General features: G+C 34.7%; 2 protein-coding genes across 4 annotated transcripts in view; one reads left to right on the forward strand and one right to left on the reverse strand.

The window, feature by feature from the left end:
• Positions 1 to 1,968: 1,968 nt before the first annotated feature.
• On the reverse strand, positions 1,969 to 3,728 carry LOC110658090 (protein JINGUBANG-like). The gene has a single exon (XM_058154548.1). The coding sequence runs from the start codon at positions 3,539 to 3,541 to the stop codon at positions 2,126 to 2,128; it is 1,416 nt and encodes a 471-aa protein (XP_058010531.1). The 5' UTR covers positions 3,542 to 3,728; the 3' UTR covers positions 1,969 to 2,125.
• Positions 3,729 to 4,146: 418 nt separating this feature from the next.
• LOC110658088 (uncharacterized) overlaps positions 4,147 to 24,672 on the forward strand; it is a 43,188-nt gene continuing 22,662 nt past the window's right edge. The window contains exons 1-9 of one of the 3 annotated variants that reach the window (XR_009151852.1): positions 4,147 to 4,741; positions 4,824 to 4,920; positions 5,237 to 7,482; positions 10,788 to 10,902; positions 11,848 to 12,702; positions 12,893 to 13,136; positions 13,209 to 13,603; positions 13,739 to 13,865; positions 13,948 to 14,072. Coding sequence is in view for 2 of the 3 variants with exons in the window: in XM_058154549.1 (XP_058010532.1) it covers positions 4,461 to 4,741; positions 4,824 to 4,920; positions 5,237 to 7,482; positions 10,788 to 10,902; positions 11,848 to 12,702; positions 12,893 to 13,136; positions 13,209 to 13,603; positions 13,739 to 13,865; positions 13,948 to 14,072 (4,485 nt within the window). In the remaining variant the exon portion in view is untranslated. Of the gene's footprint in view, positions 4,742 to 4,823; positions 4,921 to 5,236; positions 7,483 to 9,388; positions 9,527 to 10,787; positions 10,903 to 11,847; positions 12,703 to 12,892; positions 13,137 to 13,208; positions 13,604 to 13,738; positions 13,866 to 13,947; positions 14,073 to 24,672 lie in introns of those variants that run through there. The other 2 variants (XM_058154549.1, XM_058154550.1) reach the window with 2 other exon arrangements.

Below are 24,672 nucleotides of genomic sequence, written 5' to 3' on the forward strand. Positions count from 1 at the left end.
AAAATCAAAGAAAATTAAACCGAATTGAATCAAATCAAATAGAACCGAACCAAAATCAAAAAAAACAGAACCGAACCTTAGGATTTTTGAGTTTTGATTTCTAATATTTTTTTTGTTTTTATATTTTTATTATTTAGATTTAATGTTAAAAATATGAAATTTTATAAATTTTGATTTGATCGGTTCAAAATTGAATAGAACCGATATTTATCGGTTCGATTCGATTGATTTTTTCTTATTAATCGATTTGATTATGTTTTTAAAATTTTTAATTTTTAATTTTAATTTTTAATTTTATTGGTTTAGAACCGAACCGACCGTTTGTACAACTCTAATGTTATATATAACTATAAATAAAAAAACAAACAAAATCAGTTGGAAAGTTTTGTTTAAATAAAGTCTTGGCACGATGCTGTCTTTAGCTGGGATCTAATTATTACGTTATCTTTGTCTTACTTTTTTTACGCTTGTACCTTTGGATTCAATAAGATTGTGATTTAAAATCAACTTTAAATTGATAGTTTTAATTAATCAAAATTAGATCGATAAGTTTTTTATTTTTATTTAATTGATTTAACTTAATGTAATAGTTAAATTTTTATTTTTAAATAATTAATTTTAATTAAACTTAAATTAATAAATTTCAATTGTCTGAATTAATTTTAATTTTAATTAATTTAAATTTAATATTACAAAGAAAGCATAAATACTTTAGTGTGCATGATTTTTAGGATCTCGGATCGAATAAAAAATTATACAGAACTGAATTAAAGTTGAAAAATAACGGTTATTATAAGAATTGAACAAAACTTATTGTATTGTTTTAATTCAATTGTGATTTTTCACTAATAACTGAAAAGAAATCTAGTTAACTAAAACTAAACCAAATAACTTATGTTATACAATTTTTTTAATTTTTTTAAATATATTATATAATTTCACTAAAATTATACATATATATATATTAACTTTTATTTTTTTTAATTATCAATGTATTAAACTATCTTAATTATGTGACTAAATTACCTTATAGTCGTATAATGTACCTTCTAATTCTTAATTATTATATATTTAGCTTATAGCTAAATGATATATAATAAAGAAATAGGTAAAAAAAATATCATATATTTATTAAAAATTATATGTATATATAATATATTTTTTACATTAGTATTGTATTTAGACATTAATATTATTATTTTTATTCATATTTTAATAATAATTTTTCTTTAAATTTATTATTTTTTTCCTATAATAAAATTAATTATGTAAAAATAAAAATTCCATCATATTGGAGGAAGAATTAAAAGTTAAAAGATGATTGGAGCTTTTTAGAATGGAAAATGTAGCAATAAAGCTTAGCTTTATATTATACTTATTAATTTTGTGTTATTTTATATTTGGGATGAGAATATTATATAACTTATTATGAATATTTAGTGCTAATTTATACTTTTACTATGAGAGTTGTTAATTTGATTTTAATATTTTTTTTAAATAAATCTTTATTTTAGGCTGTTTTGTTGATATATTTATTTTAATATTAATATTGTTATTTTAATATTAATACTATTATTTTTATTGATTTTTGATATTAAAAATTTATAATTATTTTTATTCTTTTTAAAAAAGACAATAATATTATAATTTTAGATACAGAAATAAGAACTAAATTTGAAAACTAATTAGAATTGAAAAAAAATAAAAAATACTTCAAAATCGAAGTTCAATTTTGATTCTTCCAAAAAATCGAATCAAAATTAACCCAACCCAACTTATAACAATGTAATGTTGAGCTCATTACGCTAGCAGCCAACTAATATATATATATATATATATATATATAGATATATATAGTTTATTATTTTAATTGTAAATTAAATAATAATAATAATAATATAATTATAAATAAATATATAATCAAATATGATATATTTTAATTTCTTACTTTTGCATTAGAGAAGTCTCTTTTTGAGAATATAGAGAAATGTATGCAAGTATCAAATTCTCAATCTTCATGGACTAGTTTTTAATTTCAATCGCATCTTTTTGTCCGATTCTTTGCTTTTGCTTTCAATTTTTTTTTTTAATCGGAATGCCAGTTTCATATGTATCAGGATTCTCCCTAATGCCTTCTATGGTTTATTCTGCTACGGTCAGAGCTTCGAGCTGGAGGCAGCGAAATTGGCATGGCACTAGCACACCCGTTCCAGGCAACTGGTGGAGCGTTCTCCGACACCCGCCACATCTTCACAGACTTATCAACACTTGCACTGTACAAAATCCATGGCGTCTCGTGGGAGATGGATTTCTCATCTTTCTCGGCTGCCAAACACTTAACAGGCCCAGTATGACCATTCAACAATGACAAACATATATGATCGCTTCCTAGTCTTCTCCACACGCATATTCCTGTATCTGCTGACCCGCTAAACACAAGACTCCCTGCTGTGACTAAACAGAGAACCGCTGACTTATGGCCTCTTAAAACGCCACCATGGGAGAGTTGCATTTTCCTTTCCCAGAAGTTAACGAGCCCTTCTGATGAGCCACTGTAGATAATGGTGGCTTCAGGGTTCACTGCAAGCGTAGTAACTGTGCATTCTTGTTTCAATAATGTTTGAGAAAAGAAGTGTTTTGTCCCTTTCCCTTGTAATTCTCTTCGCCAAACCTTGATACTTCCATCTGCTGAGCCCGTAAACACCAAACCATCAAATCCTGCCACAATAGAGTTCACCGCATCATTGTGTGCGGCGACGGATTCGAGGCATTTTGAGTCTGAAATTCTCCATACTTTGAAAGTTTTGTCCCCTGACACGGAGTAAAGAAGCGTCTTATCTTCACTTAAGCTAAGACTTGAAATGGCACCAAAATTCTTGCGCCAAACCATGTTTCTGTTACGTCCAATTTCGATATAATTACTGGGTTTTATTGAGCTCTTAAAATAATCTTTAAATTTTGGCAGAGTCCCAACTCGCTTGTGAACGCATGGATTTTTGGATGATAATTTCCATAGCCTTATTTTCCCATCCTGATGGCCCGTAAATACCGTGTCTTCAGATATTACAATTGCCTTAACCAACCCGCTATTCGATTTAAACCCAGAAAACTCCTTCTGGTTCTTCCACACCCGAATGTTCTTGCCATCAGAACCCGTATACAAAAGATCACCAGAGGTGGCCAACGAGTGTATATGCCCTTCTTCACGTACCAATGATCCCATAAGCACATTAGGAGATTTCACTTGATCATTATTATCATAATCTTTATCTTTGTCTTTATCTTCAAAATCTAGGTTCACCTGAGAAGGCCATGGATAATTTCTAAGCGGGGAAGGAGGGAGGACGTCATTATTAAAGGCAGAAGAAGCAGAGTCAAAATTGAAGAAAGAAAAATCTTGAGCGCTACTTCCGTTCATGCTTAAAATGGAACTAGCACCACCATCGGAGCTTTTGATTCTGTGGCTATGACCATGGCCAGGGAGGAGGACGCTTCTCTCCCCATAGAAAAACCAAGCATCTGCCTTTGCGCGTCCCCGCATCAAGCCCCTCTTTAAAGACCACGAATTAATATTCTGATTAGCTCTAAACAATGTTAACAACAATAGAATAAATTAAAGATGGCATCTCCAACGGAAAAGAAGGAATAAAGAGGAAAACCAGGAAGGAAGGAAACCGAAAGCCTAGAAGAAGAGGAGAGCCAGAGAATGGAAAGATGATCCTTGTATAGTAAGCATGATTATGTTGTTATTAACCTTTATTTAAATTATTAAAGGAAAGTAAGTTTTGCCACGTGGAACAACTTATTTTAGGAAGTTACGATAATGTCCTTATTTCTGACAGGCTGGCGAAGATATTAATTTTAATTATCCTAAAAATACATAATGTTTCAAAAAAATATTAAAAATACGTAATACGTTTAAAATATGAAAAATATGAAACTATTTTTTAAAATTTTAATTAACATAAAATTATTATGATTTTAATTTAATTTTTAATAAACAATTAAAATTAAATTAAAAAATAAATTAAATTAAATTAAATTTGATATAATTTTAATTCGTTATTATATGAATATTCGATTTGGTTCCAGACTCGAGAAATCCCGCTCGTCCATAATTACAAGGGATTCGACTGTTTGGAACGAGAGAAAGTTGGGGGAGAAACGGGGGTAAGTTGGGTATTATGGAGTCTCTCACCTTTGACCGTATGTTTATTAGTTGACTAACGGCAAAAAATGACAGAGTGGCCACGTCTGCTCGTGTGACATACGTTATGGGCTTGTCAGTTAAGTTTTCGCGCCTTCTAAAGACTCTGATTTACTCTAGAAACTCCACGATCACAATCTAGGGCAATAAGGATTTATCCGTTAGATTCTCGAGACTTAATCAGAATCGAAAGCTATGCAAATGTTAAAATCACAATTCCTTTCCTCAAATTGAAGCGATCGCCAATTGATCGATGTTCTTCCACGGCTTAGTCCGCCGGAGACTCGCCTCTCTCTTGCAGCCATGGCTGCTAGAGGAACCGGAGCTTCAAATGGATTTAGGGTTTATCAACTCTAGAGTAACAGCTAAGAGCCTCAGGTTCGATATCTCTTCTCTCAATCGGCTCTTCGACGAGTCCTCTCGTTTCTCTTTTAAAGAGGTTAGTGTGGAAGAATTCAGTGTTCGCTTCTCTAACTGGTCTGTACCTGCCTTCGAAATCGAAGTTCGCGGCGTCAATGTCACTCTTTTCGCGGGGTAACCTACCGCCACGCCGCTACATGTGTGTACGTCGTCCTTTTGATTGGTTTTTAATTTATTTGCTTGATTATTTTGGTAGGGAAGAGAAGGAGGAGGGGAGCTCAATAAGGGGGAGGAAATTGAGTGAGAAGCTTAATGAGGAAAAGAGGAAGGCTGTTGCTGGGATTGATCCGGAGGTATTTTGTTTTTCATTGCATTTTTTTTTTTTTTGTGTTTTACGTCTTTTATATTACATAAGAATTCATTTGTTAAAATAGATTAACTTTTGGACCATGAGCTTATGGATTCAATAAATGCCAAGTTTTTAAGACTGAATGGTGTTGGATTCTACTTGTTCTTTTAACTATGTCAAAGGTTATAATAGTGGGCAACATTTGGTGTTATTTTTGACAATTTCTTCTACTAAGCACATTGAGAAAGTGAAGACATGTTTACTTGCCTGATCAGCTAGACTTGAGTACTGTAACTGAGCCTTTGTTTTCTATATACCAGGGTAGCGCCTTGCACGAAGTGCTGGAGAGGGTCTTGGTCTCAACTCCCTCAAGAAATAGATTTACAGCTTCGTTGTTTAATCTTCTTCTCAAACATGTCCATTTGCAGATCTTCAATTTCAATCTTCAAGTGCAGGGTCCCATCTTAAATGATGCCCTTATATGCTTGGTCGAAGTAAAGGAGTTTAATGGTGAATCTCAGTATTTTGAGCATGCATGTCTTCTTCGAGGGTTTGTTGGTGCAGTCTTTAATCCTCTAAAAGAGATTTCCATTGTTATAGATTTTAGAGGTTTTGGAGTTGGATATGAGATGAAAGATAATAAAAACTCAGTTTTTTCTTCCACAGAAATGTTTTCGTGCATTAAACTGAATGATCTTCAGCTGGCAGACTTCAGTATTCGTGTTCCAGAATTAAGTCTTTCACTTTCTCCACTTGATCTCCTTGTTTTGTCAGTACTTGGTAATCTACCATCAAAAGAATCGAAACGTGTCAGAAATGGTAGACAACTATGGAGACTAGCTGCAAACAGATTAGGATATGTGATTTCATCTCCCAGGTTGTCATTCCATAATTTAGTTGAATTTGTTTGTCTGTGGTTACGCTATCTCAATGCTTATGAGCATTTACTATCCCTCCTTGGAGATTGTGCAGACAACTTATTAAAAAAGCCTGCTATTAAGATGTCCCGAGACAATCTCAGTTCTTTCAATCACGATTGGGATGTGATTTCTTGTATTGAAAAACAGTTGCCAGTTGAAGCTATTGCCCAGGCACGGCGAATAGCCAGATACAGAGCAAATTTGAATGTTCAACATGGTGAATCTGGCTATAAAGAATACTCTGCCTATAGTTGGTTCAAATTTTTCTCTAAAATTGTACCAGTACTAATATTCACTTGGAATGTTCTATATAGAGTTTTCCTCTCAATTGTACATGGTTTCTTTTCAATCAAGTTTTCTTTTCAAGAACAAAAATTTGACGGACATTTGGGAAACAATTCTGAAGATCACTTTCCGCAATATTGCTTCCTGCTAAACTTTGGAAAAATTTTAATCAGTTTCTCCCCAACTAACACAGTTCAGAAAGTTAATGAAAAAATGGAATCACATATTGGGATCTCGCATTCTGATGTCCACTTATTCTGCCTATCAATTGATGCATTATTATTAGTGTATGTTGATGAAATTTTTGAACAGTCCTTGTCAATTTCCTGTGGGCAGTTAAAGGTCAAGTCGTCTTCGGTTATTGGGGCTACAATCACGGAAAGCCGTTCAAAGCATCATTTTAGTTCTGTGAAAAGAAATCGAAAAAGGAGGGCTGACAATTTAAAAACTGTTCTATGGAGTGAGCCCGCACAAAAATTTTTCCCTTCACAATCTGGTGAAACCAATGATGCAGGTCAAGCTGAAAGTGCTTACAGCCCACTTCTGCAAAATTTTCTCGGAGAAATGTGGTTGACTTGGAAGAGATCTTGCACAAAATATGATGATAATGAGATTCAGTATTCTGAAAACCCATGGCTTCTTTGTGAGATAAAAAATTGTTTGATATATCCAGGCATGAAGAGTTCAGATTCTATGTTTTGGAAATGCAGCTTGACAGTAGGAAAATTAAATTTGGCTATGGGATATTTGTCAATTATATCAATGGCTATCCTGCTTGGGCAGATAAAGCATGCTCTAAAATGGACTGAGGACAATGGAATGGCAAGTGTTCTTTCACGTCCGACACCAACCTGTGAAGAGCAACAAGAAATTAGTTGGGAAGGTAAATATGAGGTTTTTATCAATAGAATGAAGATGAATTTACATAGATTGCTTCAAGATAAATGTCTTCAACTGGGAGTATTCATAACTGGTCCTCACATCCAGATGTCAATAAGAAAGATTGGATCAAACAGTAGAGATGAAGATATGAATCATGCAGTCGGTCAGGATGACTTTCGCCTTGGATTTGATATCCACAATATTGAGGCTGTTGTGTGGCCAACTTCAAAATCTGATTTAGTGTTAACTCAGTTGCCAGAAATTGATGATATGGAAACAGAGCACCATAGGTTGCTAGAGCCTCAGATAACTGAGATTCCCAAATCAGATAATGAAAAGTATTCTTCTCAGACGTGTGTTTCATTGAGGTCTTATCTGAGAGTTAGTGGCTTGAACATTTTCATGGGAGATTTCACGGAAATACAACAGAGCCAAGTTCTTGCGTTGAAGCCAATAGCTGTTGAGTTATCATTTTTCAGGTGGGGTTTTTTGGCCTTTCGTTTTGATTTTATATCTACCCACTTGGATATTTGAACAACTTGCATTCATGGTGCCCTTTTCTTTGGACTCTTTTTCTGCTTTGATTGCTGAGACGTGCATATCTCTATATACAAAGCTGGTCTTTAAAATAGATTAGTGAGAGGCTACTATATGTCTATCTTCTTAGCCATGGGAGTGTGCCACACATTTAAACTTCTAATGCATCTTTAGTGAGAGGCTGCCATATGTCCATCTTCTTATTATGGGAGTGTGCCAAGTGGCACACTTAAACTTTTAATGCATCTTATTTTTGTCAGGAAACCATTCAACCTAAAAGTTTAAGTTTGTAGGTGAGGGCCCCAAGAATAGTTTTATATCTCTAATACACCTCTGCACGCGAATGCCCATTGGTCTTGAAGTATGAACAAGCACAGGCCATTTTACCTTATGCTGAATTATTTAATTAGTAATGGGGTGGTCAAGATTTGAACTCTGTACCTTTTGGTATGGGAAACTTTGATACAATGTCAAGAAACCATTTAACCTAAAAGCTTAAATTTGTAAGTGAGAGTCCCAATAATTTCCATATTTTTTAGCTATACTTTTAGCATTAATTGAATTAATATCATATTATTGCAACTAATTAATATGTGTCTTTTTGGTTTTCTAATACTTAGTATAACATCTATATAAATCTATAACTATATAAATATTATAAAATTGAGAAATGAAATAAGGTTACACAATAAAAATGAGCTATAAAATAGGGCCGCATCATGTTGCCAAGCAGTTGCTTATCTTCTCACCACTTAGCATCATAATATGAGATATTCTTCAACCCCTATTTTCTATGCGATTTTGATAGTTTTTCAACAAGATAGCTTGGTGCTTTTTCTTTTATTTCAGTTGGAAGATTAATAGACCTAATGACAAGTTAAATGGATGAACATGATTATAGTGACATATAAAAGCCATAGTCACAAGTATATAATCATGAAGACCAAGCAAAATTACTTTTAACTTTATTGAACTTCAATGGCAGAGAAAAAGTTTATATATAAACTTAGAACCATTACAGACCTCCTTCATCACATCTTGAAAGTTATAGTGGAGAAGTATTTGAAGACAGTGAACAAGATTTCACACAAATATCTCCAATGTATGTTCTTAAAATTTTACACATTTTTTAAATATTTTCCAACTTTCCATATACTGTATCCTGATTATTTATTCTATTAACATTGGATACTATATAATTTTAACTATAGTTGTAGGAATCTGTGTAAGGCTTCTGTATCACCAAATATCTAGGTTTCGTTACACTATATTTATACACATATGCAACTATATTTATAAATTACAATTGTAAAGAATATTCTTAAATTTGGAGTCGGTAAGTATAAACAATTAAAAATGCAATAAAAAAATGACATCTCACAAATTTTATACAATAACAATTTAAAAAAAAAAAAAAAAAACCAGTGCAATGCGTGAGCAAATATCTAGTTTGTTTATATTCTTGTTTTCTCGGGGGCATCTACTTTCCACTCCTTACAGTCACATTTTTTATGTGAAAGGAACATTTTCCCCCAATTTTTTTACTAATTACTGGGCTACTTAACAGGTGGTAGTCCCTTCAGTCTAGAAATGGCAATAGGGCAGGGTGAAGTGGGGACATGGAGCTGTTCCCCATCTTCGACCTTGAGGGGATCTCAGTTTCCTACTTGAATATATATTTTCTTCTTTGTTCATTGCGATATTTTTATTTTCAATTTTAAATGTACTAGAATACAAAAAAAAAAAAAAAAAAATTACTGTAATCCTTAAAATATAAGCATGAGTTGCATAATCTCACAACAAATAAACATAACTTTTATATATGGCATTGGGTCTCCACATGATCAGGTTGGGGATCTCCGTGAGGCGGGCATATACAATCCATTGAGGGCGGAATCCCATGGAGAATGGAGAATGGAGAATCCAACACCCCATTTCCATCCTCCACCTAAGTGATTTTACTAGTTCAACCAGCTTGGAGCCATGGTGAGCTATGAACTGTATCAAAAGAAAAGGAGACATTGTTACATGATGCCATTTCTAAACAGTTCTCATTCATTATTTAATTTATTTTCATACATTCTGCATTTCTCTTGTGAGCTGAATGAAATAATTAACCTGATAACAAAACAGAACCAGTTACTTGGAATTGTCATTATTTTTAAAAAATAAGCCTTCTTCACTGCGTTGTGAAAAATTTGGGGGGAGAGAATTGCCAGTACTTTTAAAAACAAGGCTTCGTCTTTCATTCCCTTATTGGATGAGGTTATTTTCTTGTCCTCTTTGTCAGCTTGCACATCCAGGGTTTTCAAGGGTTTGCCTTTGACTGTTGTTCAGCTTGATTGTAGGTGCTTCTATTATAGTTTCTTTTCTCCGATGTTTATAGTCATGTTTTCCTTTGCTTATGATTAGATTAGGAGGATATCTTCTCATCCACATTTTAAAAGAAAAAAGAGGTATTCAAATTAAAGTGGAATGCACACATTTTTTAAAGTCAGGGTTTGTCTCTTTTTCTGCAGTTATGGAGCATTTGATGGAAAGGAATGATCACATTTTATATATATATATATATGTACATATATTTTGCTATGGGACAAGGTGGTTTTCTTGGCTTCTTTGAGACCTGCTTCATGGACTTTCAAAAGAAGTGTTTGAATGTTATTCAACATGATTGACAGCCTTTACTTTTTTAGTACTTCAATATCTGTATCTCTGTATTGTTTAGGTAGGAGGATACCTTATCTCCCATATTTTCTTCTCCTTAAATTCTTTAATACAATTTCTGTTGTTATCCAAGGAAAAAAAAAAAAAAAAAAGAGTGCTTTTGAGGATTAACTTTATCTTTCCCTTACTTCTTCTCTTCTTTCTTGAGTCTTTTTTGTTAATTTAAAGCTTTCTTGTTTGATAGAGATACATCAACATTGCAGAATAGCATCACCATTTTTGAACTTCCACAGGAAAGACATAAATTAGCTCTTTTTTGGGATAAACTTCATACTTGTCTCTTTTGAAGTTTTATGCTCATCAGTTAATCCTTAATTTTGCAGGGTACAAGTTTTCTGAATCATGTTTGAGTTAAAATGCTCATAATTTTTTTATTTTTACTTTGCCTTATTTGTGAAAGATGTTGGTGATCTTGAGTATTGTGGAGTTGTTTACATTGCAAACTCTCTCTCCCCCTCTTCTAATGTACTGAAGAAACCATATTTGTTATTCTGATGATGTACAAATTTTGCACCTGTTGCAGGGAGTGTGTTCATTCATTTAGCACCACCACAATTTCTTTCTCTACAGCAGTGTGTGGGAGAGCTACAGGAATCACATTTATATCATATATGGATGAATTGCAAGGTTTCTTTCAGGTGATCATGTCTTTCTACGTTTCTGAACTATTATTTCTGCTTGAATGAGAATAAAGTACATCTCCATATGCCAACACCTTGAAGGGTTTCTCTTCTTTTTTTTTTTTTGGTTGGGGGGGAAGGGTGGGGTTTATGTTTGAAGTGATGATGTGCACATATATCTAAGAGAATTAACACAATGTGCAGGTGAAAGACATAAGTTTTCATTTGTGCTTGTGTATTTTTTTTTTTTTTTTTTTTTTTTTTTGTTGGGAGAAAAGGCGGGGGAGCGGGGTGTCAGGGCCATTATACATTCATGCCTGTCTATGAATGTTTTTCTCAGGCCCTTCTCTTGTTATTCTAAGGTCTTCAAATTTCAAAGGGTGATTAGTTAAAATTGTGATTTTATTTTGGGTGATATATGGAGTACGGATGCCGAGGAATGTGCATTTTCAAAAATCAAAATTTGTTCTTTAATCTACCATGGGACAAGGTGTTCTCTTAGCTTCTCTGTGGTCTTTAGCCTAGGAGCCCACAATGGATTGATGTGCCTTGACATAGCTGAATGAAAAAGGGATTCCTACTTCTTAGCCTTCATTAGCAGGACATAAGGTTTTGCTAATTTCATTAAATGTCTATTTAATAGTATTATTAGTTAATGATAATGTTGCTTGTCTGGTGTTTGATCAGACCTTGACACCTGGTTAAAAAAATGCTAATATACATTAACATAGACAAGCAAGGGTTGTAGTAATGTTTTTGATGTAAAGACGTGCAATTTGGTTTTTCTTTTTTTTTTTCTCACTGAAGGAACAATAGTTAAGTGAAGTGGAAAAATTTTATACTTCAACTCTTTATGCTTCTATAATTTTTTTCCTTGAAAAGAAAAACCTGTTTGTGGAGTTCCCTTATGTTTTTAGCACATGTTTATTCATGTCATAACTTGAAGATATTATTTCTGTCCAGGTTGTTGCAGATTTATTTTTAGCAGTTTCTTATGTTTTTGATGGCCTTCACATAACTGGTTATGTACCTCTTCAAGATTTTATGAGGCAAAACAAGGCATTTTCAGATCCTGATAATGATGAGACTACTGCAGAAGGAGCACCTTTGATTTATAATAGTACTTTATTTTCAATTAATGGTACCTTTATTTTCAAGTCAATGGAAGTGGTTCTTCAGAATTCCAGAATACTTGATAAAGGGGAGAGTTCAACAAAAGTATATGATGCTTCAAGTCATCGAAAGTTGTCTGGATTTGATTTGCATGAATGTGGAATTTGGATTTCTGTCCATCAAGGCAGTGCAGACATGTCTTTTGGAGAAAGGAAAATGGAAATTCTTTTGGATTTGTTAGGAATTCAGTCTATAATTTTTAGGTATCAGGATCACATGGGAAAAAGTTTTGATCACTTTGTAGTTAGAAACTTGCAGCGGCAATCTCATAATTGGTTATACGAATCATCCCTTTCTAATTTAAAATTTTCTTTAGGGTTGGGTTGTCCTCGTGATAGGATGAGTAGTTCATCTGGTAATTCTCCTTTGGGTGGTAATGCATTATACAGTGTGGAGAACTCCCATTTGGTAACTGATTCTGAAACTTTGAATTCTCAGTCATCTACATTTGAGAATTTGGGTTTTTCTTCATTTATCTCAGCTCCAATGTCAAGTCACTGGTTTCTCATAAATGTTACACTGAGTGGAATATTTGTCACAAGGCACTCAATAAAGAATGCTGTGGTTGGAGCTCATCAAATCAATAAGCTTACATCATTGCTTTCAGTTGGCAAAGATCTTCAGACAATCTCTTGGAGAATACAGGTGATGATTTTATCTCTAGTTGAGGGAATCAAATTATCTCCCTTACATGACCTTCTTGTCTACATTGGTGTATGTTGATATAATTACTTTTGTATTTTTGAATTTTCTTGCATGTGAATCTTAATTCATTATGTACCAATACATGCTTTTCTAATATTACTGACAAGTGAGACATTATGCCATTGAGCAGGGTGGTCCTCTGGTCCTTGAAACCACAGCTGTGATGATGTTTGTTCGTTGCTTTGTTTCGTATCTTCATTCCTTTGCAAAACTTTTATCTATTATAAAAACAACTGTTAAACAAGTCGATAATTCTGAACATGAGGCCCAAGAGATACCACGTGCAACTCTACAACCTGTCTGGGAACTGCCTGAGGCCTCCTCCATTGATGTGTCTCAGTTTTCTCTTATTTTCATTATTGAAGATGATTCTGGTATACATCCTTTCTTGTGTTAAACTGATAAGTATTTTCTATAAAATTATAATGTTTAGTTAATTTGTGCAGGTGATCTTCAGGAACTTGTGAGTGAGTTTGATGTCCATGTGGAACTCGAATCGGCAAATATGCAAAGGAAGTTCATGTTTAAGCTTTCTCGCATGTCAATCTTCTCTCAGGTCCTTCAAGAATGTCCAGAAAATGAAAATGAAAATCAAATTCCTCATTTTTCTTCTGCCATGTTAAATAAATCATCATCTCATTCTCCAACTAGGGATCCTGCTGTTAAGTTTCAGCATATGGATGGAAGTCACATAATTCATCAGAACTATATCTTAAATCATTTAGTTGCTTTCATATCAGCTGAGAAGTCAAAGAATGGTCCTCTGCCATTAAATCAGATTTGGGTAGGCAATGGTTCTGTTTCAGATATTCATGTGACTATATCTCTTTCTGAAATACAGGTGAGTGATGTTAAGTTTCTTCTGTTTCTCCTAAAGTTTCAAGGCCTGTATTATGTTAAATTTTAAATGCTGCTGATACTTTGCTAGTCCTGTCAGTAAAGCATATATGTACCTTGTTCTTGGCTATTATGTCAGATGCTTTCATCCATGGTTTCTTCCTTGTCTGGTGGTTATAACGAAGAGACAACCAATGATCTGAAAAGAAGGAGCTGGTCCAGTGGGCAAGAGGCTGATAACAGTTTGGAAGACATGGTTCCTAATGGTATGTCTATTTTCAAAAAGCTTTCTAATATTTCTTCTAAATTTGGTGAGCTTGGACTATTCTTTATTCTTGAAATGTATAGGAGCAATTGTTGCAATTCAAGATGTGCATCAACACATGTACTTTGCAGTTGAAGGAGAGGAAAGCAAGTATAATTTGGTTGGCATAATTCATTATTCTATTCTTGGAGAAAAGGCTCTTTTTAGGGTAAGAAATTTTTGTTGTTTTGTATTATCATTTAACACATCAACATTGAGTTTTGACAAGTGCCAATTTCTGGAGAATTTTTCTAATCCAAGTGTCTCCACAGTTATAATTTATCTGAAACAAATAGCATTATACAATATAGATTCTAAAATTTTTTATTGCTTTATTAGTAAATTAATTGCAATAGTTTGCTGTATTTGCAGTAGCTGCTTTCTAGGGATTTGCATCGGTAAATTCTTGTTTACCCTTTGGGGGATAGGAGATAGGCTTTTCATTGGTTGGTCTGTCTCACAGACTTCCCTTCTTAATGCATGGTTCTTGCATATCTTGGCCTTGTGTTATGTTTAATCCTTGATTATAATGTATCGCATGAATTAATCTTTTTCGCATTTTCCTTTGTGATAGTATATGGTGTAATATTAACCTAGCTGATACTGGAACCAATTTGATTGATGGGCTTTGGACATTTAAAGTAATGTTGTGAAACTAATTTCGGTATCTCTCAAGCCTCTAAGTTGGAGACACAGACATTGCATCTGTTGGAGACTAGATATACATTCATGCATTTTATTAAGCTCATTGTTTGTGATGACATCACCATTGTTGCTTATGCATATTGTATTTATTTGATTCTAGGTTGTCAAGCTTCTTGGTCCGTTTGTTGGTATCAAGATGTTTTCATAGTAATAATTGTATATGCGCTCTATTTAGGTCCATGTTGGTTGTAGGGCTTATCTGTTGCTTTGTGAAAACTAAAATATATGAGAAGATGAAAGTGATCTAATTTATTTGTCTATTCGGAATTCTAGTCTGCTTGAGGATCTTGATTCCAATCCATGTTGTGATGAGGTTGTAGCATTTTGGGGCATGTTTATATGTTGCTTCTTGCTACAAGTTCTCTCTCCCTAACTCGTAAAATATTATAACTTGTGATTTAGGCTCAATAATGAACATAAATTAGAGAGGAAGAAGAGGGAATTGAGGGAGAAAATAGGGGAGATGAGGGAGAGAAGTAGAGGAAGAGGGGAAAAAATTCTAGAGAGGAAGATAATTCTTGTATATTTTCTTATATCAGATTTCAAGAGGATATTTGGTAATTATATAGCTACTATTAACAGCCTATATCTCTCAAGTCATAATATTAAGCACGACACCAACAACCGCCCCCCCAATGAAAATGATTCTTGTCCCCTAGGATGAATTGAGCCTAAAATTCATTGCTATTAGCAACACCAACCAAAATTTCTTTGTGATGCAAGATTATGAACTATTAATGTGGTAGAAAAACTGATTGATTTATTCCATAGAAAAAGATACATATTTATATACAATGTAGGCTAACTAATTAGGAAGATATGCATCTATCCCTGTATCCTTATAATTGTGCTAATCTAAAATCTACATATTTATTTCCTTACGTACAACAACTTCTATAACATTCCCCTTTTTGGTAGAGCATAGATACTAATTATGTTCAGCTTGTTACAAATATAATCAACCCAAGTTCCATTTAGAGCTCTTGTGAAGATATCTCCTAACTGCTCTCTAGTTTTGATGTGTCTTGTTTAAATGATCTTTTGTTGAAATTTTCATGAACGAAGTCACAATTAATCTCGATATGTTTAGTCCGCTCATGGAACGTAAGATTTGAAGCAATATGAAGAGCAACTTTATTATCACACCATAGCTTAGCAGGTAGTGAGTGAGATCTTAAGATCAACCTCATATAGTAACTGATGTATCCACATTACTTCACGCATAGATTGTGCCATAGCTCGGTGTTTTGATTCAGCACTAGAATGAGAGAACACACTTTGCTTCTTACTTCTCCATGTCAACAAGTTTGCTCCAACAAAAATACAATATTATGTAGTTGATTTCCTATCATCCTTCGAACTTGGCCAGTCTGCATCTAAAAAAGATTCAATATATGAATAACCATGATTACCATACAAGAGGTCACGTCCTGGAGATCCTTTCAAGTAACAGAAAATTTGTCCCAAAATTTCCCAATGTGTAATAGTGGGAGAGGATTTAAATTGACTCATTGCATTAACATGGTACACAATATCTGGACGGCTCACCAACTTCCTGTACTTCTCTGGATCTTCAAATAATTCACCATCCTTGGTTGTAAGTCGAAGATTAGGAGTCATTGGTGCATGCAAGGTTTAGCACCTCATATCCTTGTTTCTGCCAATAAATCAAGAACATATTTCCTTTGAGATAAAAAGATCCCTTTCTTACGCCTTGTAACTTTAATTCCCAAAAAATACTTCAACATACCCAAGGCTTTTGTTTGAAATTGGGTGTGAAAGAAGGATTTGAGACATGAAATTCTTGTAGTGTCATTCCTAGTGATGACAATATCATCTACATATACTACTAATAAGATTAGGCCATTCTTAGAATGTCTATAAAATATAGAGTGATCATACTTACTCTTTTTCATGCAAAATTCCTAAACCACTATATTGAATCTCCCAAATAAAGCTTGAGGATTTTGCTTTAAGCCATATAAGGACTTTTGAAGTCTAGACACATTACCCAACCCTCCTGAACAACAAAACTAGGTGGTTGCTCTATATAAACCTTCTTTTGAAGATCACCATGAAGAAAAACATTTTTAATATGTAATTGGTGTAAAAGGCCAATCATGTGTGGCAACCACCTGCTAGAGAAATGAACAAGTGAAAAACCACTTAACTTTCTATTACTTAATCAGATAACAAGTTTGTCATTTGTACAAACAAGGCGTAAGCCAAAACTTGTAGGCCAATTACTACGGTGAGAGCGATGTCAAATTTCCTCCTCTGCCTTCTCTTCTTCTTAGACTCATTTTCTTTAAGGATACGTAATCATGTGAAATCAACTCAAAATCACTGTCACCCAAATCAAAATCATCACAGCCAACATAATCCTTACATCTTCTTTTTCCAGCCAACCATTTCTCTTTCCTTAATTTTTCTAGCAATAAGAACATAGCCTTTACCTTCATAAATGTAGAAAGAGATTAATTCTCCTTAATATCAATTAATCTGTACATGGGTATATATATACAATTGATTCCTATAATTGTGTTCTACTAATTAGGAAGAAATCCTAAATAAGAATTCCTAAATAGGAATACAGAATACAAAATATACAGAGAAATAATATAATGATTGACTTTCCATAACACTCCCCCTCAAGTTGGAGCTTAGATGTTAATCATGCCCAACTTGTTACAAATGTAGTCAATCCTAGCTCCATTCAGAGCTTTTGTGAAAATATCTCCTAATTGCTCTCCAGTTTTGATATATCCTGTTGAGATGATCTGTTGTTGAATCTTTTCACGAATAAAGTGACAATCAATCTCAATATGTTTGGTCCGCTTATGAAATACCGGATTAGAAGCAATATGGAGAGCAGCTTGATTATCACACCATAATTTCGCAGGCAGGGGGGTCTTAAAACCTGTCTCATCTAGTAATTGAAGTATCCACATTACCTCACATATTGATTGTGCCATGGCTCTATATTCGGATTCAGCACTAGATCGAGAAACTACACTTTGCTTCTTGCTTCTCCAAGACACCAAATTTCCTCCAACAAAAACGCAATATCCAGTAGTTGATCTCCTGTCAACCTTAGATCCAGCCCAGTCGGCATCTGAAAAACATTCAACATTCAAATGCCCATGATTACCATATAACAAACCTCTTCCTGGAGCTCCCTTTAGATAACACAAGATTTGTCCCAAGGCTTTCCAATGAGCAACAGTTGAGGAAGACATAAACTGACTTACCACACTAACGGCATAAGCAATGTCAGGACAAGTGACTGTAAGGTAGTTCAATTTTTCTACCAATCTCCTGTATCTCTCTGAATCTTCAAACAACTCACTATCCCCTGCTAACAGTTGTAAATTTGGAGTCATTGGTGCACTACAAGGCTTAGCACCTAATTTTCCTGTTTCTGTCAATAGATCGAGGACATATTTTCTTTGAGACAAGAAAATACCCTTCTTACTTCTCATAACTTCAATACCCAATAAATACTTTAATAATCCCAAGTCTTTGGTCTGAAACTGGGTTTGGAGAAAGGTTTTAAGAGATGAAATACCTGCCAGAGTCACTCCCAGTGATGATAATGTCATCCACAGACTACCAGGAGAATTAAACCAGCCTCAGATTGCCTATAAAATACTGAGTGATCACACTTACTCTTTTACATACCAAATTCCTGTACTGCTTCACTGAAACTCCCAAACCAGGCCCTAGGACTTTGTTTCAAGCCATAAAGAGACTTCCGAAGCCTTCAAACTTTACCCAACTCCCCCTGAGCAACAAACCCAGGTGGTTGCTCCATATACACCTCCTCCTGAAGATCACCATGAAGGAAAGCATTCTTGATATCCAATTGGTGCAGGGGCCAATCATATGTAGCTGCTAAAGAGATAAACAAGCGAACAGAAGTAAGTTTAGCTACAGGAGAAAAAGTGTCAGAATAATCAACCCCATATGTCTGAGCATATCCTTTTGCTACAAGGCGTGCTTTTAACCTAGCCACAGAACCATCAGGATTTACCTTTACTGTAAATACCCATTTGCAACCAATAGCTTTCTTACCAGTGGGCAAAGGCAACAGTTCCCATGTACCATTAGCATCTAAAGCCTCCATTTCCTCTTTCATAGCAGCACACCAGCCAGGATGAGACAGTGCCTCACCAACAGTATTAGGAATAGGAACAGAGTCTAAAGAAGTAACAAAACACCGAGAACAAGAAGACAATTGATTATAAGAAACAAAAGAAGAGATAGGGTAAGTACATGAACGTTTACCTTTACGAAGAGCAATGGGTAAGTCTAGATCAGAATCATGATCAGTATGAGGTACAGGATCTCCCAACGAAGTAGCTGGTGGAGGATCTGAGTCAGGAATCTCCAATCTCCTGGAATAAACATGAACAACGGGAGGTCGAGTAGGTCTAGAGACAGAAGAAACAGGCTGTGAGAGAGGACTAGACATTGGTTGGACAGTATATATTAAGAGATCATCCTCCTCCCCCTGACTCTCATACACAGATGATTGAGGAAAAAATGGAGTGGACTCAAAAAATGTGACATCTGCAGAAACAAGATAACGATTAAGAGTAGGAGAGAAACAGCGGTACCCTTTTTGGATCCGGGAGTACCCAAGGAAGACACATTTGAGAGACTTTGGATCCAATTTAGTAACCTGCGGACGAACATCACGCACAAAACAGGTACAACAAAAAATACGGGGTTCAACAGGGAACAAAGATTTTGTAGGGAACAAAGCAGTATAAGGAATATCCCCATTAAGGACAGAAGACGGCATACGATTGATCAAAAAACATGCCGTAGAAACTGCATCCGCCCAAAAGTGTTTAGGAACTTTCATCTGAAAAAGAAGAGCACGAGTTACCTCAAGAAGATGCCGATTATTCTTTCGGCCACGCCATTTTGAGATGGGTTATCCACACAGGAAGACTGATGAAGAATGCCATTTTGTGTCATATAAGACTGAAATTGTGCTGAAAAGTATTCTTTGGCATTGTCACTTCTTAATATGCGCACAGAAGTATTAAATTGAGTTTTGATTTCATTACAAAAGGCACAAAAGATAGAAAACAACTCAGAACGATTCTTCATTAAATATAACCAGGTAACACGAGAGTAATCATCAACAAAAGTAACAAAATAACGAAATCCAGTTTTAGAAGTAACAGAAGAAGGACCCCAAACATCAGAATGAACTAACTCAAAAGAGGATGAAGCCCGTTTATTGACTCTAGACACAGAAGGCAAACGATGATGTTTTGCAAACTGACACGACTCACATTCTAGTACTGATAAAGACTGAAACTGAGGACATAACTTCTTCATGGTAGATAAAGAAGGATGGCCCAATCTACAATGAGCTTCAAGAGGTGTTAAGGTACTGGAGCAAACAAGCGACCGCGGTACATGATTTTCCAGAATGTAGAAACCACCTGACTCACGTCCTCTACCAATAATCTGCTTCGTCGTAAGATCCTGAAATAAACACTGGTCAGGAAAAAAGGAAACAGAACAATTTAAGGTACGAGTAAGTTTATTAACAGAAAGTAGATTAAAAGAGAAATTTGGTAGACACAAAACAGATGACAAAGAAATTGACGAAGTCGGATTCGCAGTTCCAGAACCCATGACACAAGAAGTAGAACCATCAGCTAAAGTAACAGTAGAGGAAGTGAGACTAGACTGAAAAGCAGATAGAAGACTAGAATTACTTGTCATGTGATCTGTCGCACCAGAATCAATAACCCATTTGGATGAGGAAGACACAAGGCATGTAGTGGATTTACGACTCGTGATCGCGATGTGAGGAACCGTAGGCTTTAGAGATGCCTGATACTGGGAAAACTGTGCAAAATCCTCTGCAGATACCAAAACAGTTTTTTCAAAGGAAGATACTGTAGAATCCTCTGCTGCCATATTTGCCATCTATGATCGCTGATTTTTCCTCTGAAGTTGCGGACAATTATATTTTGTATGGCCAGGCTCATGGCAATAATAACAAATGACTCCTCTTGAGTCCTGATTAGAACTAGCCTCTTCATTACGCTGATTACTTCATTGCTGTAATTCCTCCTCTACTTCCTCTTCTATTACCCCTGTTGTCCATTTGGATTACACGCTAATAAAAGCACTCTTGGCGGTGTGACGATTGAGTACTCTGCACGAAGGACCCGTGTGAACGCTTTCATGCAAAGAGGAAATCTCGAATCGAGAGAATCGAGATTTAGCGATCTCATACTCAAGGAAGGCTGCAAGAAAACTCATAACAGACTAGTTGCTCCGTTGGGCTCTTTGAACTTTCACATCAGAACTAAAAGGCAACAATACATTAAGTTCCTCATATACCCGTTTAAAATCCATAAAATAAGCCGTGAGAGACTTATTCTCTTTCTCAGCACGGTAGAATGCCTTACAAACATCATGAATACGGGAGATATTCCCTTTACCAGAATACAGAAAATCTAAGTAATCCATCAATTCCTTAACAAATTCACAGTGATTAATTAAACTAATTACCTCACTGTGAATCGAGTTCCGAAGCTGCAAAAACAACCGAGCATCCTCCCTTAGCCAAGTTTGTTGTGTATCATCAGTAGGTGGATCTTTAGTAAGGTGATCATCCTTATCAATGCTACGCAAATAGACCCTAACAGTCTTACTCCATTCCAGGTAATTCGAACCATTAAGTTTGTGTTCAGTGATCTTAGTCATCACCGGAATCACATCAGAAATAACATTCTTATTGTCTGCCATTTGTTGAGACAGAAAACTAACCGAAACGATAATCCAAAGTGCTTACAGTAGCAAAATAACCCAAAATCACAAATCAAGCAAAATACCGAAATAGGATCTGAGAGCCAAACTTCAGAAGTCCTTTAATGGTGTACTGGATCAAGCAACAGCACACAGTGGTGGAATAAGGGGATTGAGGCGACGCTGGCGATGTTGATCGGAGTCGAAAAGGCCGGTCGGCGGCCAAGGTCTCTCCTGAGCTGGGTGGTGAGAACAAATAGTCACCCCAGATAGATGACCAGCTCTGATACCATGTAGAAAGAGATGATTCTCCTTAATATCAATTAATCTGTACATGGGTATATATATACAATTGATTCCTATAATTGTGTTCTACTAATTAGGAAGAAATCCTAAATAAGAATTCCTAAATAGGAATACAGAATACAAAATATACAGAGAAATAATATAATGATTGACTTTCCATAACAATAAACAATAGCAAATTTAGGGACAAAAATGGTACTAGTACCGTAGTTGACAAAAGAACTTTGATCAATTGCAGTTTCTTGATTATCCTTCTCAATTTCAAAATATTCGCGAAGCCCCATATGTGTTTCAAGCCTGCTTAATATCAACGATCTTGCCATCTACACTTGAAAAGCCCAATTCAGGATCGCCATCATCTTGAATTGGAAATACAAATTCAGAATCTTCACTAGGCTCAAGGAATTGCCTAGACTCTAATGCAACTTCTCTAAAAAAATCTAAGATTTCCTCCATGTTTTGCTCCATAGATGCACTACAATTTTCATTTATTGAAGAATATCTTTAATTTCTCCATCAATCCTAACATACTTCCATTGAGTCTTTTTGAAATATCTAGACCTTCATCAATTTCTTCCAAATACTTTGAAAATTGTGATCCAAAGATTGCAATTAATCTCCAAGATTCTACAATTTAATGTTTTCTCCCATTCAGTTTCTTCAATTCAAATTGCAATTAGGGCTAGGTTTTGTGATGGACACAATGGATAAAAAAGAATAAGAAAGAGAGAACAAACCCTAGGTTGAAGAAAAAGATGAAGAAGAAGAAGGAGAATAAGAGTTTAAGAAGGAGAATAAGAGTTTAAGGGAAAGATAAAGTAGAAGGGAAGAGAGGAAGCATTGATCTCACAAAATCTACTGCTCTAATACCAAATGTTATGACCTGTGATTTGGGCTTAACAGTGAAGGTGAATTAGAGAGGAAGAAGATGGAATTGAGAGAGAAAATAGAAGAGATAAGGGAGCAAGTAGAAGAAGAGAGGGAAAAGAGTTCTAGAGAAGAAAGATAATTCTCGTTTATTGATTCACGTATCAGATTACAAGAGGATATTTGGTATTCATACAACTACTAATAGCAACCTATATCTTTAACTCCTAACACTTGCGGTTCGAGCTTAACATTGAACGTGAATTATAGAGGAAGAAGAGGGAATTGAGGGAGCAAACAGAGGAGATAAGGGAGAGAAGTAGAGGAAGGGAGGGAAAAGAATTCTAAAGAGGAAAGATAATTCTTGTTTATTGATTCACATATCAGATTACAAGAGGATATTTGGTATTTCTATAGCTCTTATAACAACCTAATTGCTGAAGTCCTAACCAAAAAGTTGTTTGACAGTTCAAAATTCAAAAAATAAGTTAGGAGGACATGTTTCAATGCCACCGTACGCATCCCTTAGATAATATAACTCATCTACTTGTACCTTGTAAGACTTAATTTCAGCTTGTAATCTTTGAATTTCAGCCTGCATAGAATCTAGTTGTTAAGGTAGAGTCTCAATCTTCAAAGGCCCAAGGAATAGATATAGCACTAGATTTTCTTTTCCCCTGAAAATTCAGGGGCAATTAAAAAAAATCTGCCATTGTCGTGGTGATCAGCAGCCCAGCAATGTCCACTAAGAAAGTAACTTACATAGAAAAAACGTAAAACCCTTTTTTTATGACGAAAAAAAAATCTTTAAAGATCCTTTATAAATGCTGGAAAACTTTTGCACTCCAACTAACCTTCAACTAACATATGGTAATTTTAATGGAAAGAAAGAAACCAACAAAAGAATGGTAGATGGTGAACTACCACATGGTCGATGATTCAGAAATCTCACTTGAACTCGCTGTAATACTAAAATGATTTAGAGTCACAAAGAAAATAGAACACAAAAATGAATAAAACGATATACTTAGACTTCTATAAATTCTCAATGTTCAAATATGCTAAAACTCTGGAAAATACCTAAATTACATAGGGATTTATGAACTAGTAATTATTCCTACTATGACTAGGATTACTAATGAATATCTGAATTAGTTGAATAATATTCAACTAGTTTCAGGGGAACCAATGATGAATATCCAAATCAATGGAACCAATGATGAATATCCAGATCAATGGAAATAATCAAAATAAACTATTTACCAAATCATCACTAGATACAACATCTGAGTCAAAGAGTCAGTGCGGAATAAGTATATCGAATCAAATAATAGTTATTAAAGAAGGCACGCTTCAGGCTCAAGGCTCACCAGGCTCTAACTGCAGCGCCTCTACAAGAGAAAGGCAAATGATATTCACCAGGCCCTCTCCTTATGCGCCTAGGCGTGTACCTTATTCCAAGCGAAAGGCTCTAGAAAGGCACGCCTTCTTTATTTCCACGTTCGATGAGCATTTCCATTGATCAAAAGCACTACCACTCAACTTAAAATTTGTCGATCTACTAGAATCCGATATTGACGCATTGGAAAGTTTTTGAAATTAGTATCGCTGGTGATAACTATTTGCCAAAATCTTAGCAAACTACCACACCGAAGATCACAAACCTCCCAAATTTCCATTTTCACTACTACCACTCTCTTATTATCTTGTTCAAAAAAAAATGTTGCATCTACTCCTATTTCAAGATCTATGCCAAAAGAAAAAGGAAAAACACCATCCACTAACTTGAGAACTAAACAATGCTCATTTAGTTCTTAAAGATGAGGAAGATGATGAAGATATTGATTTTGAAGATGAGTATCAAGAGGATAAAGGTGTAGTAGAAGATGAAAAAGATTATGATGCTACTATTGAGTAGTTATTTTATGATTGCGTGATTTTAGTTTTGAGACATTTAAAAAATATTCAAATTTTAATATATTAGTACTTGAATGTTTATTAGTTATTATTATTTGTAGTTTTATGTTATTTGAAGGTTGATGAATATTCACATTTATTGGACTTTTATGTTGTTTTTTTCTTTTTGCGCCTCACCTTGCTCAAGCGCA

The sequence above is a fragment of the Hevea brasiliensis genome, chromosome 10 (assembly GCF_030052815.1).
Source record: "Hevea brasiliensis isolate MT/VB/25A 57/8 chromosome 10, ASM3005281v1, whole genome shotgun sequence".
Taxonomy (NCBI): domain Eukaryota; kingdom Viridiplantae; phylum Streptophyta; class Magnoliopsida; order Malpighiales; family Euphorbiaceae; genus Hevea; species Hevea brasiliensis.